At 37.1% G+C, this 17642-nt stretch overlaps 2 protein-coding genes across 20 annotated transcripts in view; one reads left to right on the top strand and one right to left on the bottom strand.

Annotated features, from left to right (window-relative positions):
• Gyc88E (Guanylyl cyclase at 88E) overlaps positions 1–17642 on the bottom strand; it is a 40868-nt gene that overhangs the window by 4386 nt on the left and 18840 nt on the right. For all 3 annotated transcript variants that reach the window (NM_001043246.4, NM_001260186.2, NM_169616.4), the window contains 4 exons: positions 15166–15223; positions 610–835; positions 265–544; positions 3–210 (listed from right to left, as the gene is read on the bottom strand). In NM_001043246.4, the coding sequence (NP_001036711.1) occupies positions 3–210; positions 265–544; positions 610–777 (656 nt within the window). In that variant the 5' untranslated portion in view covers positions 778–835; positions 15166–15223. The remainder of the gene's footprint in view (positions 1–2; positions 211–264; positions 545–609; positions 836–15165; positions 15224–17642) is intronic.
• Mf (Myofilin) lies at positions 5347–16232 on the top strand. 17 transcript variants are annotated; one of them, NM_001170138.1, is made up of 9 exons: positions 6436–6564; positions 7677–7818; positions 8368–8577; positions 10424–10493; positions 10564–10673; positions 12514–12720; positions 14027–14257; positions 14751–14921; positions 15483–16232. In NM_001170138.1, the coding sequence occupies exons 2-8, from the start codon at positions 7728–7730 to the stop codon at positions 14771–14773; spliced, it is 942 nt and encodes a 313-aa protein (NP_001163609.1). In that variant the 5' UTR covers positions 6436–6564; positions 7677–7727; the 3' UTR covers positions 14774–14921; positions 15483–16232. The 17 variants fall into 17 exon arrangements, with proteins under 17 accessions (NP_001262584.1, NP_001163609.1, NP_001163612.1 ...); NM_001170142.1 differs by lacking the exon at positions 6436–6564 and adding an exon at positions 6587–6649; NM_142166.2 differs by lacking the exon at positions 6436–6564 and adding an exon at positions 6587–6649 and having other exon boundaries at positions 12514–12876.

The following is a 17642-nucleotide window of genomic DNA, read 5'->3' as shown; positions in this document are numbered from 1 at the left end:
ACCCAAAAACCATGCAAAAGGGAAATATCTCAAACAGCACATGAGCACTGATGGGCAGATGTTTCTCCTCCCGGGTCATGGCCAAGGATGCAAGTGTGAAGGCCCGATTATCGAAGGTCAGTTGGAAGGTCACATGGACCGTGTCAAAGAGGATCTCTTCCCGAACGAGCTCAATATGCATCTCCTTGTGATAGAAATACCGTGCCACCTCTGAGTTTACAATCCATAAGATTAAAATCATCTATTAGTGTCTCCAAGTATTACCTCGGATTTGACCCATCGTGTAGTAGACGAATCCTCGACGCTTGGAACGATAGTGCAGGGTCAGACCCTGCTTCGTTTCGTTTTCGCAGATAAAGCTGGGAGCTCTCATCCGCGGATACGAGAACTTCAGGTACTCATGCAGGTTGTCCAGTCCGTTGAGAAAGTCGCGCATGTGGCGGCCCAGGACGGAAAGGACACGATCGTAGCCATACTGGCCCACAAAGCCCACGAAGTAGACGCCCATCTGGTCCATGAAATCCCGCTCAGAAACGCCCAGAACCTAAAAGTTTTTATATTCCCAATTTCGAGTCTCATTTAATTTATTTTGTAAAAGTGGGCACCCACCTGTTGAGCCTTTTTCGCCAGCTTCTGCAGCAGATTCTCGGGATAGACCTGATGGACGCTGAAGGAGGGCGAATCGATGCCAGCCTGTCGCCGGATGTCCTCCCATTTCTCCTCGCCGTAAACGGACTTGATGTACTCGGAGAGGTTCTCCAGCAGCAGTCCGTACATCTTGGGGCAGAGGGAGTCACTTCCTCAGGCTTCACTTGGCTGACATTGATGGTTGGAGCTGTTAATAAAGACCGGAATCAATTGATTGACACCCAACTTAGGTTACTGCCCTAATTAAATGTACAGGAAATGAGTTTGAATGGGCCTATATGGGGTAATCAATCAAAGTGGTTTCACAAAAAGATAAAAAATCTGTTTTAATATCCTTGACATAGATTTTTATAAAGAATTCGGTGCTCTTTCCGCATTTTTAATGTCTTTTTTAATGGCTTGGCATACTTTTTAAGAGAATTTATTCCCTATTTGATTCCCTCGGTATGAGTTTGCATTACACATACGCCCGAGTGGCTTCGGTCTGTCCGAAAAACTGTGCCATTTTCGGCAGGTCCACTTGGACCGCGAAATCATTGGTTTGATTCCTATCGACCAGACTGTCGGCGCCCCGACTCCAACCGCAATCATATTATTTTCGCATCACTCTGTTGATTCAGCGTGTCATCGCATCTATCGTTCTATTCAACCAACTGTCTCGCCATGGCTTTCAACGCCACTTTGTTGGTCCAAACCAACAATCGTCATGATCTATGGAAACTTGCAAAGTGGTGGCATTAATTGGTAATCATTTATTTAAGAAGGAAAGTTTATTTCGTATAAATTTGAATTTAAAATTAAATCAATATATAATCTAAATCTCTTTTAGAAACTTTTCTATTACTTCAAAACTGTAACTGACTCATTTCCTTTAATAAAACGACCCAGCCACACAGTAAAGTCACAGTAACTTGGCCTTCAGAAGAAAGCCATAAAGTACTTTCAATTAGTTGGGGTAATTACATTACATGCCGCACTGTGGCTGCAGTATCCGGCATAGATGGTTCATATAAAAGTCATTAAATCACTCATTTATATACGTGGATGACATTTGAGCAGTGGAACTCAAGTTTTCTATTGCCCAGTTCATTATCCTTGGGCAGGACGTAGCTAATTGCCGTTGGGCCAAGGATCTGTTAATTTAGCCATGTCCAACTGAGTTGTGCTCACAATTTAGAGGCAAGGACAATTGCTATTTATTCGCATCCCCCTTTGAATCTGGGCTAATTGAATTGCATTCACATTCAAAGAAATACACCTGGCTCTGGCCATGGCTTCTAAGAATAAATTTCACTCCGACACCTTGAGGCGTCTCGGCGGCACGGCGCAAATGAATGGGATCTGGTGGCATATGTTTCCTCCTCGAATGCAATCCGCATATGTTCGTCTCGATTGGCAACTAAGCCAATTTGCCAACTGGAAATTGAGTCGAGCACTTGGCTGTGCTCCTTTGGGAAATTCGCATCATGATGCGCCCAACTAACCAACTAACAATTGCGGCCAAATTACACGAAGACTGCAGGATCCTCGAAGGATCCAAGGACACATACCCCACCCAAGTTGCAGGTGTCAATTTGTACAAGCCCTCATTTGTGCCCTTTGCACCCACAATTCACAGTTCGCCTTGTTTATGGCTTAATGCCATTTGTTGTGTCACAAGCCATTTCGTGCGCTTTAAATGTGGCCCATTATCCCTTCGCCCATAAATCCCCCGATGGCGAATCATGTCTGAAATCATAAATGTATGCATAACAAAGCAATTTATTTGTGGCTCATGGTTTTTAGTGTTCTGGTTTGATTAAGGTAAAGTATGATTTATTCGGCGTTTATGCAAGGAAATTTAGAATAATATGCAATTTAAATACACATGAGAAATACCTACTGAAATAAATTGTGTAATTTATTCAATTTCTATTTGTATATTTATTTAAATAAAATAACATACAAAATATAAAACGGAAGTTTTGTTTTGTTTAGTGGACAGTAATTAGGTATAGAATTTCCTATAAACAAAGAAAAGAAAAACTGTATCCCTTGACGTCAATTTGGCAATATACTTAGTATTAAGTCGATTTGATGTTTTGTTTTTTCCTGTTTTTGTCTATTTTCTGTCTTTCTTTCTTTTTATACACAGATATATCGTTGTTATATGTACGTGTTTCCAAATAAAAAACAGCTCCAACATATTTTTATCACACAATGATGTGTGAAATATAGAAAACGACAAAAAACGAAGCGAAAAAGACAGAAATCCTGAGAAACAGCCAAAGTACAAGACAATGAACAAGTTAAAAATTTAGACAGCCACAAAAAAATAAACGAAACTTTCAGTTTTGACCTTCCAATATTTTGGTATTGAGCAGTAGACACCCCCATAAAAAATTATATTATAATATCGAGAAACACTTGTGCCAAACATATCAAAACATTGTCCACATTTGTGCTGTCATCTGTGGGCCAAATCGACTCGAGTAATCTTTATTCATATACTTTGTATAATTGTATATATAAAATTCGCTTTATTACATATTTGCTTCCCCTCCAATTCATGAATGGAATGCAGAGCCAGAATAAATGGCGTTTTTCAGTGGATGTATTCATTTGTATACACTGAAAATCAAGAAAAAATAAACAGGATGTACAAGTTGTATCTCTGTGACGTCAGCAGGCTATTGATAAACGAATGACTTCTTCGCAAAAAGGGGAGGACAGTTCAGTGCAGAGGAAATAAATTGCAAGTGGGTGGTGGTCATTGGCTAACTATTAATGGCCTTCTATATATATGTATCTATTCAAAAAACCAAAAACTTTTAACCCAAAGTGTCAGCAGCAATATTCTATAGGCGACTCAAAGTAATTGACCAAAATATTCATACGTTTTCCCATTTTGCCAGTTTGTCTGACCGTCGTCAATCCATCACCAGAAAAACTAGCGACGAAATTCAAGGTCAATTCTGTGCAATTTCCATATAAATAGATTCAAAACCGCCTTAACTGCAGTGACCCTTGTGTCCTTGGAGATCGGGAAGATGAAAGGAAATAGAAACTAATTTATTTATAAAAAAAAATATATGAGCCAAGCTAAATATGCCAAATAACTTGTGGATTTCGCTGAATATTCAATTTTCCAGTCCGACGAAAAAATCGTCTGGCATTCAGTTTTAATGAAATTATAAACAAAATGTGTGTTCTTCAGGCATACATAGCATCCGAAAGCCAAATAAATTATGGAAGGCATTGAGCAAATGTACACATATCTCTTGATACATAAGGAATCTATACATACATATGTATATCCATTTTTTACTCCCCCACGATCTGCAATTGTGCGACTGCAGAAACAATTAATTTTCAAGTTCATTTGCGTGGGTCGTTGGCGTTTCTTGGTGAGCCGACCCCATCCCCAATTTCAATCCCAATCCCAATCCGAATCCGATTAGACCCTAGCTATAGATACGGATTGCGGCTGCAAAATCAGGCGAGGGAATATATCCACGCGAATACATCGAGTACACATATTTATTTTTATATTTCAAGCAGAATTCATTTGAAGGTGTCTGCTATATGTTAAGGTTAAACAGCGTTATATATAGACTCGGCCAAACTATGTATTAGTGCCACATAATGTGTGTATTTTTATTCAAATTGTATGATAGACAGGCGAAGAGTGGGAAAAAGCTTTTCAACTGAGGCATTAGAAGCCATTAAGCTCTATTTATGAGTCCCCAGGTGATGCAAGTTGAAAAAATGAACTCTAAAATGGACGAGAAAAGGATTTCATTTTTTTTATACGGGAAATCTTATTTAAAAAATAGAGCATACAAAATACTATGCATTCGGTATAAGGAAAGAAATTGCTCAAATGTATTTATTTTCGCTTATTTGCTATGACTCAAAGTGGTATTTATATTAATTATATTTTGTAGCTTTTCTGAGCTGCTGAGCCACAGCAAATTGCGCATACGCATCGTTGACATTGTAGTATCGCTATAATTTGTTTTTCGTTTCATTTCATTTCACTTGCGAAAACTATAATCGTCCTTCACATTGAGAAAGCAATTTATTACACACCAAGTGCGAAAGTAATAATATGTATATAATTTATATGCATTCACAGTGCATTTGACTTTCTGACAGCTAAATGTCTGCTCTCCTCATCTGAAATTAAATGCAGTTTGCAATTAATTTGGGTATAAACTGCGATATAAAATATGGCGAATTTGCGAAAGCAAATTGTTTGACGTTGCTTGCATATGTGCCCTCTAAATAATGAGCTTACATTTTGACCCCATTTCCCAAGGGACATAAATTTCTCTAAGATAATTATTTTGTAAGCCGCTAGGCCAATTAAAATATTTTTAAAATAACTAAATTTTATTTGAGATTCCTTTTAAGGGTATGCAATTCCTAGCCAATTTTTGTGTCTCCTTGAGCAAAACATCAAAGATGTTGGAACAAACACAATCAAGCGCCAATAAACTAAAATAAATTAAAATGAAAAACCTGAAAAAAAAACGAAAGTAAAATAAAAAGTTGCTCAATTCATTGTTCTGTGAAGCCAAAAAAGTGTGCCAGAAAGTAAAAGTTGAATCACATCACCGAAATCACTGATTGGCCGAAAGAAAAACCTTTGCCAGGTATTTCCCAATTTCCCGTGAGTTTTTGTGCATTTTCATTTGATTTTCGATTTGGTTCATCAAACCGCATTCGGTTCATTCAAAGTCAAGTTCAAGTTTAAATGACGCCGCCCGCCTGTTTAAGGGTAAAATTCACAAACAAGATTTATATAAGCTAAACAAACAAAGTCAAAAGAACATTTGGATGCAAGTGCATTTGGCCTTGAGTTTATCGGCGGAAAAAGAAAACACATGCAGGAAATTCTGTAAGCGATCTGCACGATTGAAAAGGTCAACATGATCTCCATGAATGTATTTACTATTATTAGAAACATATGTACTCCCAGATCTGCCCTTCAACTCGTTTCGATGTAATTGTATATGATGGGGGAAGCTTTACCCATCTTTGTTTATTCGTTTTCGTAGGAATTTCCCTGGAAAATTTGTGTTTAGATTATCAATCATTGGGTCGCACGTGAGCAAAAAAGATATACCCTACAGGAGGGTATAATCGAAAAAAATGAGTTACTAATGTTTTAAATAATCAATTAACGGCAAATTTTACATAACAAGCTAGAAAATATCAAACTATTCATACAGATTTCATTATAAATAATATATTGTGTGCTTAAAGTATCTATTATTTGGTTAAATGTATCTGGACCAGTTTTGTTTATTTACCTGTGTGGGCATGTTGCTGGAAATGATTTTTCCATTATCAGGAAACTAAATTATAGCTAATGCCAAAGCCAAAAGAAAACATAAACAAATAAACGGAATTTAAATGCTTTTATGGCAAAAATTCCATCGGCCTCTAACCACATTTTGAATTAGTTAGTTACAAAAAACCAAATATTGTAATGTATTAGTTAGAGCTTATAGTTCACTGATCAATTCAATACCACAAGTGACGCCTTTCCCTTGAAACATTCAAAGAATATGTTAAAATTATGAAAAACCATAGGAAAAACAAAAACAGAAAATAGGGTGTGGGATTTTCTGAAAGAAATATGGGCTCATATGTATTGTGTATGTGTGGTATGACTTGGCTGGCTTTCTTTTTATGATCATCGCCAGCGTCATCGCGATTTCGGTATTGAATCGTTGCAAACAATGAGTGGGTGCCACCACACGATCTATCAGAATGTGGTGGGAAAGCTTTCCCATAACCAATCTCCGGAGCTTTGCCACACAGATGCGATGAAAATCGCTCACGGATAGAGCAACCTACGCCGTAAAGGAATGCGCCGTGCTTTTGGTGCCGAAACGGAATGGCAAAATTCTGAAACGAGGAAAATTGGTGAGGCGAATTTTCTTGGGGTTTGCAGTTTGAAAAAATTCTTCGTTGAGGATAGATCGCTATTTTTTAGGAGTAAATTTAAATTGTAAGCGAACCCGAAACATATTAAACAACATACAACTGAATAGTAAATTAAATAATTATAAACGAAATGAAAAACAATAAAATCAAATTAAATAAAGTGCACCATCACATCTGAATGTGGAGACGAACAATTAACTGGTGAAATAATTATGGAATTATGATCGCATTATGAATGATCCGATATGTTCCATAGCGAAAAGACATTGACTATAATTATATAAGAGAGATCGTACTCAATGACATTTGATACCGAAGTGTTGGAGCTCATCAAGAGTTTGTGCAGTGAAATATAAAAAACAAAAATCCCACATTGAATTAAATTCAAAATTAATTTAGTTTAATGGATAATAAAGGCCTATTTTAAACATACTTCAACTAAATTGTTCTTAGACTTTGCACACTTCTTCGATACTTAAGTAAATTCCGCTAAAAGCCAGAATAACAGAACGATTTCAACTCAAGGACATTTAAAAATAAAACCCAATTTAGCTGCAGCTTACACACAGATACACTTACATCCACTCACCCATTTACACGCACACACTGACGACACCTAGAATATTTGTTCTCATACTCAGAAGTGTGAAATTTGCTATGCAACAAAAAAATATTTTTATATTCGAGCAACCAGGAGAATACCACGATACATGAAAAATCACAAAAACCGAACCGAAATATATTTATTTTTAGTGAGATTGATCTTGCGTTAGCTGCTGTTGCCCGATCGCGGTATTATATTAGATTTTATGTATATGTTTTATAAACTTTGCACTGCTCTAAAGTGGCACACAGTCTGTTTATTTTCGAACCGAGAGACTTTCAACGCGAAAGCAAAAAATTCAACTGAGAAAACATCCCATCAATCGAGAGACAAGCGATTCGAATTCGTGCGTGCTGCCTGGCATTTCCCGGGAAATAGATTAAATTGAAAACGGACAAAAAAAAAAAATAAAATAAAATAGGCGGAAAGGAAATTTGAAACACATTGGAAAATTGCTAAGCCATCTCTCTTCCCAACTTTATTACAGCGAACGAGTTCAACGATTTTTTCGTGAACAGAACAAAACAAATCGATCAAAATGTTCAAAAACCACTTGGAAATGATTGGGCGCAATGAGAGCCCCAGCAAGAAGGCGAAATTCTGGCAGTCCTACATCAGGTCCCTGAAGGGTAAGCATTCACTAAATAAGCTCAAAAATTACATTAAAAGATAGGATAGTTATTCAAAACTACTATTGATTGCTTAGTCACAATAGTAGGGAGTTTGCATAGTTCCAAAATAATTCAAAAAACAATTGAAGATTAACTCGAAGTGTTCCCATTTCGATATGATTAAGGGACACTCAAAAGTGATATTATTAAACTCTGGTCGCCAGTGAGCAACACAAATAGCTTAGCCTATATGTGTATAGTCTATTTATTTTGGCAGGTGTCATATCAGCCAAGCTATATACTTAGACACGCTCTGCTGGGAAAGCTTTTCGCCATAGTATATTCGAATATATAGAGAGAAATTTGTAAAATATATATGCTCAGGCCTTAAACAAAGAATAGGCTAAAATATAGGATACACATACAGGGGGCGCATCTATGATAGAAACCGAATAGAAATCATACATTTCTGCAGCGCTGGCATTGAGCCAAATAGTGAGAATAGAATAGCCGAAATATTTGAAAAGCAATGAACTAACGCGTCGTTATCCAAACAACTATTTATAGGCTCCGAGGATATCCGTGCCCACGAGGCGCCCCGTGCCTCTCGTCCCTACAGCTCCTACCTGGACTCGCCCTCCTACAGGAGCATCTATGACGAGCCCGCCACCGCCAATGAGCGCGTCCAGTCCTCTGGCTACAGATATCTGCCAGTGAGCCGCGACACCTACGGCTACTCGCCCCGTGCCATCTACGATCATCACTACAGCCGAACAAGTAAGTTGGTACCATATACGGACCACATACTGTACTATCTACAGCCGATTCCCGCCTAACTGCTTCACACAGCCGAGTATCTGTATCTTAATGCTTCCGAAATCGGTGGCCTTGCAAATGTGGATATTGAACTAAGATATCCTGTTATTACCATTTAAAGTATATTTCAAATAATATAGATAAATGATTATGATTGTTTACATAACAAATTATCCGCCATGAAACTAAAAGATATTTTTAACATTCTTGAAACTGGAATAGTAACATAGATGAAATTCAGGTTCAAAAGTTTATGTCAATGCTTTCAATCTAGTTTTTTAGAAAAAAACGTTTAAAATTTTAATTAAAATTTAAAATTAAAAAAGGCAATCACCTGATTGTTATTTGCAAGGTTACATAAGCTTCGGTCCATCCGAACGCCACAAGTTCTTTCAGCCTTTCTGCTTCGCTTCGATGCGCCATCCATCAATCAGTCAGTCAGTCAGTCAATCAGTCAGTCAATCAGTCGAGTCATTACAATCATCTTACAACTGCAATCTCGCCACTGCCTGCTATTGAAGCTTTTGACAACACCTTGAATATCTCAAAACCGCCATATTTTTATGCGTTTCATTTGAGATGAAAACTGGTGCGAGCGCTATGATTTCATAAATTTAAAAATAAAAATGGACAGCGCCAAACGGCCAAATACAATTACGTCAATGAAAATTTTCGTTTCGTATCGTTTCGTTTCGCCTCGGTCGTGTTGATTTTGGCAAAAGGCCTCAAAAATGAACAAAAAAAATAAAAAAAATGAAGACAATAATATAGGCAACACACACAGGCGCTATATATCAAGTCAGGTATATAAGCGGAATTTTTGACTCAATTTTTTTTTTCGGTGCGTGCTCTGGGATCAAATGACTGTGGCGGCCCTCGGTGCGCGGAAACCGAAGTTCTCTTTTCCGATTTTCCGAATTTCCACACACTCACACACTGGCAAAAGCCCCAAGCACCCAAATCCGAACACCCAGCCCCCTGAAGTCCGCCCATTTCACCTTCAACCTGGTACCCCGTTTGCCTAAATTATTTAGTTTTCTTTTCGCTTTTTTTTGGACTAACCAATTGTTTTTTTCTTTTTCTCTCTCTTTCATAAATGTTTCAGAATATACATAAATGTGTGTCGTCAAGATAAATACACATATGTATCCGAGCGATATACATATGTAGTATATATATAAATTTTCTTGATATTTTATGCGCACTCTCTCGATATATATTTATATATATATTTGTTGTTCTCTCTAGGCAAAAGACAACTTAAATTTAGTGAACAGGATTTTGTGTGTAGTTTTTAGTTAAAATATTGAAATTAGAAAGCAAATTATTGAGTAGCCAGTATATACATCTGTATATAAATATATGTATGTGTTTTGTGTGTGAAATAAAATCTGTAAACAACATGCTGTTGCTTTTCTGTGGTGTTGCATCCATCCATCCAGACCATCCGATCAACCAGACCATCCATCAAGGGCCATCAAAGGGTTTGCTATGAACTCCCATCGACTTGTATCATGACCACGGCTTACAGTTCATTTATAATAAATTGCTTTTTAATACGCTTTACTGATTTCCCGATTCCCTTCTTCTTCTATTTGCCGCTTTCGCTATGATATATGATAATATTGCTTTCTGGGATGGCGTACGTATCGAATATTGCGCATACGTCGTGTGAGCCCACGCTTTAAACATGCCACTTTCTGTAAGCATCTATTTTTGAGTTCTTTGCTTGCGTAACTATTGGAATGCTCAACTAGCTTAGGGAGTATGTTTAGTTATTGGTAATATCAATCTTTTCTGTGCACAGTTCCAGCTAACTACGACGCAGAGAAGGCCTGGAATGATCATCTGAAGCGCATGCAGGAGATCGAGCGCAGGTGGGTGCCCCTACAGCCATTATATTCCGGCAAGGATCACTTATCTTTTTGGGACTTATTATCCACTTAGGTACCCATCTCGCTATGGTCTCTACTTGAGGGACAAGCCACTCACGCCCAACTCGCTGGTGCCCCTGGAGTACGAGCCAGAGGACAAGCTGCTGGCTGAGCTCAACAAGGGTAAGGATATCAAAGACATTTTCTAAATCCAATGCCAGACACAAAAGTCCGACACCAACATCAGCAGGAAAGTAAACAACACAACAACATCAACAACGAAAATTTTAAAATTAATATATTTATACGAAATGTAAGCACGAACTCAAAAAAAAAAAAAAATAGCAAATGAAATCTGATCGCAACATCCAAAAACGAACTCAACGAAATTTTTTTCAAATTCAGCCAACACAAAAAAAAAAAAATACTTTTGCAGACTTTTCTCAATCTCGTTACAACTCGATTTTCGACTAAAATCTTATTTGTTTAACTCTATTTTGCAGCTATAAGAGTTTGAAACGCTGAGCGTTAGTGAAAATAAATACTTTTGTTTGCTTAGCTCGTAGTTAGACTCTTGTAAATTAACGCAAAATCTGTTCAACTTAAACGAAGTGAAGGGATAAACGAAAATGAATTGTAATCAATATTTGTCTGTAAAAAGAAATCCCCGATAAGCAGCAATAGTCATATCGAGTGAAAATTTCGTTAAATGTTTCATTGTATAATATATAAATATAAAATTACAACTGCTTTATTTTAATTATTAACTTATACAAAATCAACAACAACAACAACAAAAGTAATAAAACCAACAACAAAACATTTATAAAAAACCGAACTCTAATTTTAATTTTAGCCATTAAATATATTTAAATAAACATATTTAACGAACCCATCCATCCACTCATTCGTTCCTAAAAACCATCCCATTCATACCCCGATTATCTTAAGCCTTTCTTCTAACAGCTGCTGTACCAAAGAGCATAGTTTTTGCTGCTAAATCAACTATTTGAGCCCACTGTAGCCCCACTGGCGACTATACCCGAACCAAAAAACCCAAAAAAAAAACCCTATTTCCGATCTTCAGTTACTTTAAAGAACCAACCTTAATCAGTAATAAAAACATATTTAATACCAATCAATAAAACTTGTGTTTTGGATCTTTTTATCGCAACGGAAATTCGTCTCTTATGGTCCTTAATTCTCTAACAATTCATTCGCATTTCGATATTAATACAAGTCAATGTTTATGTTTTCCTTGTCCAGTTCGCTGTTGTATTTCGTCTAGTCCCTCGTTTCACTACTAAAATCAAAACATAGAAATTCGCATTACACTGTGCGGTGCCTGTATATAAACTGCCAAATATACTTAAAAAAAAAAAAAAACTAAACATTTATACAAACTCAAATGAAATATTTAACGAACTGTGTATTGAAAATGTATGTTTCATATTCTCTGGCAGACAATCTATAGATTTCCAATCAAAAACTTCCAATTTTGTAAACGTGTTTCGTGCCCACAGTTTTGTGTAATTTGTACTATGTATTTTGTTTCCGATGTTGTTTGTTTTCCATTGCAAGAGTATCTTGAACATCGTTGGTTGGTGAGGCTTTTAACTCTGGTAAGTACAGGATTTTAGGGATTTTAGCAGATGCAATGGTAGTAATTTTGAAAAATTGTTTATGCCTTTGAAAATTCTTTTAATTCAATTAGAGGTTAAAGTTAAAGAAGTCTTACTACCAAAAAGGGTGAGCAGCTAGCATAGTATCTATGCAATGTAGACTTAAACAAATCTTAAAGTGATTAATAGGTTTCCTTCCTAATTTTAATTCAATTTCATTGTAATATCATGTGATTTTAGTATATTATTTAAAGTATTTACCAACTATTTAAAGGTTAAACTACAAGTTCAACAAGTTTACTTTTCTCAGTCATTTATCGTAGGAATTAGAGATTTTCAGCTTCCCCACTTGGTGATTCTCGACATGGTTACTCACTTGCTCACCCCCGTTCTGGTTTCAGCTCGTCGCTCGGCCTCGCCGTTCCGCCCTGCCAGGACGACCCGTGCCGGCAGCGAGCCGTACGTGCCACCGCCGAGCTACTGGAACCGCGAGGGCAGCGTGCCACGCGGAGGACCCTCGGTCTTCGATCGTGCCACCAGCTTGGCCCCGTTCACGCGGCCCAGCTTCCGTGCCAGCTCCCTGGAGCCGCTGGACGAACTCTTTGAACGTAAGTTGCCCGCGATCGCCGAGGCTGATTCGGCGCCAGCTGATGCGCCCAGTCGGCCACTCGGTATCTTTGAGCGCGCCGGTTCGCCAAGTCCCACTCCCGTGAAAGCCGGTCGCTGGGGACCCCGTCCCACCGAAGTCGCCTACGATGCTGAGGGTAAAAATCCAAATTTCACCTATACTTTCCCTACCAAAAAAAAAAAAAAAAAATTCGAAGAAGAGACGAAATTTGCGTGTTTTGTTAAAAATTTATGTGACTTTATGTCGGCTTCCTTTGCCTCTCGAAATGCGAGACAAAACAATGATGGAGTTTATGATGGCGATGATGTGCGGCGAACGCGTTGAAAAATCGTTGCCATATTTTTCGCGACGTGTTCGGACCACTTTCGCCCATTCCGCCCATCTGGTGGCCATATATAATTTGTCAAAATTATTTTCACTCCTTGGCTTCGCCAGCACGAGTATTTGTCGTGTTTTGAGTTTGAGTTTGCCAGCAGCATCAGCAAAATTAGTACAGTACTGCCCAAAGTGTAAGCGCCGCGCTTTCCGTCCTCGAAGGCAAATCGATTTAATGATTTTCAAATTTTCGAAATGGCAAAAACATATTGGAAATTCTTAATTTGTACTCACTTTCAATACATTTGAATGCCAAGTAAAACTTTAATAATAAAGTAATATACAAGCCCAGATCGTCATAAAATATTAGTGTAAATAATTGAATACCTCTCTGTCCAATTCTGAATGCCAAAAATCCGATAAAGATAAATTTTGCAAATTTGAAAACCCATTTAACGCTTCATTGAATCGGTTTGCATTACCCTTACGATCCAGAAACCAGAACCCCACCTTCATATGCCCACTGGTTCGCTTATCGATGTGCTCACTGTAGCGCCTGTTCATCCTGCTCACCTGTCACTTCCAATCGAATTACCTTATCCCTTTTCCTCGCATTTTGCCCCCCATTATCCTTTGGTATTTTTTCCACAACGAAACCCCAACATACGCATGGAAAATATCAAATTATTGTTGATTGTTAAAGCGTTATTTTTTTTATTTGATTTACTTTTATTTTAGTTTAAAAAAAAAAACATAGCAAAAACAAAAAATATTTTTCTTTCTGCTCTTCTTGTATACATTGCTACGACAATACAAACAATATCAAATGAAACTGAAACCCAACAACATCTGATTGTATACCCAACGAAACGCACAACAACGCCATACAACATCCATACGATACGATCCAATCATACCATCTCTGGATTACTACTACTACTACTACTGCTACTGAAATGCCAACAAAATAGGACTCCCCATCTTTCACCCACGCAACCGCTTCAGGGATCTGCTGAGCCCCAGCCCCAACTTGCCGATCTCCTCGATTGTGCGCGATCCCTTCTGGTGGGACGTGGATGACCTGGTGCCCTTCCGCGCCACCTCGGTGCCCCGTGCCTCGAGCCCCGTGGCCCGGGATTCGTACTTGTCGCCGGTGAAGAACCGCTACTTGTGGTCCAAGCACCCAGCTAGACCCTTGACACGTAAGCTAAAGATTCCCGATTCCTAAAGCTACATTCGGGTCTTACCAACTGTGGGGCTAAAATTGTAATAAACTTGGGGGAACCATTTTCATTGGCTGTTGGTAAGATCGTATATAGTCTGTATATAGATGAACAATTTGTAAATATTTTCGAATTGGTGCTCCCCATCCCTAGATGTCCATAGAGAAATTGCCATAAAAGCATGAGAGAAATATAATTGCATCAATAAAATGTTTAAAGTAATCAGATAGAACCATTTCAGATTTTTAGGAAAAATTTGTTAAAGTCTTTTTAAATGGCTGCATTGTATTGTAGAATTTAAAATTTTAAGCCTTAATGTTATGTACAAGTTTTCCTTGTTCTTTAAATATTTGCATAAGATTTTCTTTCATGGTTTTGAAAAAATTTTGTTTTTACCCGACACATTTTCCAATATTGTTTATATTTAACATTATTATTTTTATTTTATTTACATTTGAATTATCATGAACAGCTGAGGAAGAGGATTTATTCTAAACAAATTATATAGATTCAAAATCACAAACAATCGTTTAGCTCTAATAACAAAGCGACGCTATACAAATCATATAGCAGTTCTGTAATTTTTTTGTACTTAATTTTACATAAATTACACGTAACGAAACGTAAAAAAAAAAACAAATTGGTAAGAAAAAGGAAATGGCATGAAAAACGATAAATTTGTTCATTGTAGAAACTACACAACTGACTTGTAGTGCTCATATAATATCCTATAGAATATTGCGACCTGTAGTACCCTGAATTAGTAGTCTTCCCCATCACGTAGTGTTAATAACATAGAATTGATATATGCATAAGTCTTTGAATGATTGGGTTCTGTAGTTTATGTAATGGTTAAAAAAAAAGTAAAATATTTGAACAAGAATTACCTTACTGATGCATTGTGGCATGCCTCAAATTTTGTTTTTTACTTGAAGTCGGCTCCTGCTGCAAATAAATGAAATATGTAAATTTATGTTGCGTATTTAATTATTATTTTTACAATATATTCTAAAATATCACTATACTCTATTCAAGTTTTGTAAGATATACACTACAGAGCTCTCTCATTCCAATCCAAATTGTTTTTAACCCATGTTACATGATACAACTTCTGCACGCCACATACTTCTTATTTCATTTATATGTTTATATCGAATAATATTTGGGGCTTAGAGGTAATAATACTATTATTTCCGATTCGCAGCTCACCGCTCAATTTTGTAAACGAACGAAACAACGAACTACACACCAACTAAATAACATCCTGAAGAACTAAAACAACGAATGCATCACACAAGGGGCCCCCAAAACAATGACAACCTGCTTTGGAGTAGATCAGTAGCAAAAGGCTTTGCAAGTCTTAATATCCGTGAAAAACGTTTGAATTTTTTCAAAACTGCAAGAACTCCCCTCGGAACGAGAAAACAACCATCACTTTCGTCTGGGGTTCTCAAAATATTTGCCAAGAAGTGCGTAATTCCCGTAGAAAAAAAAAAACAACCGTATAAAACTCAAACTATCTGTTTAATTTTTATTATTTTCCGATTTCTTAAGAACCTTATCGTAAATGTTAAGTGCAAGAATATGAAAAAAATCGATTTACATTTATTATAATAAAACAATAAAATCAACTTATGAGTTCCCATTTGCAACATCAACATCGCACACTCAATGGGCTTCATAAATTGTTCCTTTTTTGTATATCTTAGATGCTATATATAAAATATTTATACAACTATTTGTATTTGTAAAAAAGTATCGTCTCTCATGCGGAGCTCGATGACATTTAGAAAAATGTATAAGGCATATATGTATATCTGCCACAACACATCCAACATTCGGCCTTTCCATATATACATACATATGCTGAACATTTTCGATTTGTAATAAAACATTAAAAAAAAAAACAACAACAAAATTATGAATAATAATAAATAAAAAACTTCTAAAACCCAATCTAAATTGATTGATTTCGTTAGCCTTAGGGTAATCACTTAGAATTTTTTGGAATAATTCGTAGGGCACAATAAAGTTTACTGGGATGCAATGTCCCATATTTTTGATCGCTTCTCCGAGTTTTCCCCTTCTGTTCAGTGGTGTATGCCATTTATCTTACCATTTACTACCCCAATGCTCCATTTTTTCCAAGCAACTTTGACGTTTTTGGCGTTTAGCACGCAATTGTTTCGCACTTCTTGTTCGCTCATATTCTCCGCCTGCCATTTGTCTTGGCCATGGCTTTTGGCCAAGTTTGCAGAGGTCTGGGAAAACCCAGAGGGAGCGGGAAACATTATTGGGGAAAAATTCGCTGGCCTAGCGGGAGCCTGTCAAGTTCCTGGCCTATGAAACACGCTTCATTGTGTTTGCTCTTCAATCGCCTTAATTTTCCTTGCTCCCTTATTGTTAATGGTCATTTGTGACTTCTTTTTTGGCTACACATAGATGTGTTTCTTTTCTTTTTTCATTCCACTTAATTATTGATTCTAACGAATTTTCTATTGGCCAAAGGTCAATGCAATGTCAGAGCGAACTCCTGGGAGATCTTAACTGACGTGTTTCAATAGCATTTCAATTGCTTTTTAACTGCGTTCCCTAAAGTCTATGCGTGTGTGTGCTTTTCGGGAAAATGGAAAATGCTCGCCCAGTCACGTGCAGACTTTGCAATTTTCGTGTGCCACCAGCCCGTTTAATTAAAATATTTATTAATTTCCCTGGTCGTATATGCATTACATATACGCATAATCAGGACCAAAATCCAAGATCCCTTTTTGGCTTCTTCATGGTAAATGCTTAATGGAAATGGGGTGAATGATTTTCCCAATGCTATTGTTCGTTTTTCTCAATGAGTTGAGTTTTTCTAGGCAGGCAGTCGAATGAATGGGGATGTGCGAGAAATGGTTAGGCGAACATAGACCGTGATTCACATTTAGACCAATCTTTCAACCTGCCACGTTTAATTGACTTATAGAAGCCAAAAGGTTAGCAAATGAGCCTCTGCTGAAAGGGAAAATAAACAATCTTCTGTTGGCGAGAAATGTGGATAGAATTCGTATAAAGCCATTTTACTATTTGCAAACGAACTTCAAGTAAAAGTTTCAATTATTGATATTATTATTATTATTGATTGATTCTTCAGCACATATGCTTGTAGTATTTTCGGTAATCAATGTAAATGTAAACGAAGCTGTTTAATTAAAATCGTTTTAAGTAAACCACTCTTTATGAAAAATTCGCAAAAACAGTTTTACATTTCCATACAAAATAAACCTCACTTTGGCCAACTTTAAATATGCAGTACTCGCAAAAAAGCCAAGCCCCAAAGTTGAGTTGTGGCAAAATGCGGCTGCTGTTATCTGTCAAAATG

This window comes from Drosophila melanogaster, chromosome 3R (assembly GCF_000001215.4).
Source record: "Drosophila melanogaster chromosome 3R".
Classification (NCBI taxonomy): domain Eukaryota; kingdom Metazoa; phylum Arthropoda; class Insecta; order Diptera; family Drosophilidae; genus Drosophila; species Drosophila melanogaster.
The sequence above is the reverse complement of the archived record's forward strand: the minus strand, read 5'-3'. Positions and strand labels throughout refer to the sequence as shown.

What these genes read in the sequence shown, in the direction of transcription:
- Mf (NM_142166.2), top strand. Translation starts at nt 7,728, where the DNA reads ATGTTCAAAAACCACTTGGAAATGATTGGGCGCAATGAGAGCCCCAGC. An exon ending in GCTGGCTGAGCTCAACAAGG is followed by an intron (nt 10,674 to 12,513) that starts GTAAGGATATCA and finishes TTCTGGTTTCAG; the next exon opens with CTCGTCGCTCGGCCTCGCCG. An exon ending in CCCAGCTAGACCCTTGACAC is followed by an intron (nt 14,258 to 14,750) that starts GTAAGCTAAAGA and finishes TATCATGAACAG; the next exon opens with CTGAGGAAGAGGATTTATTC.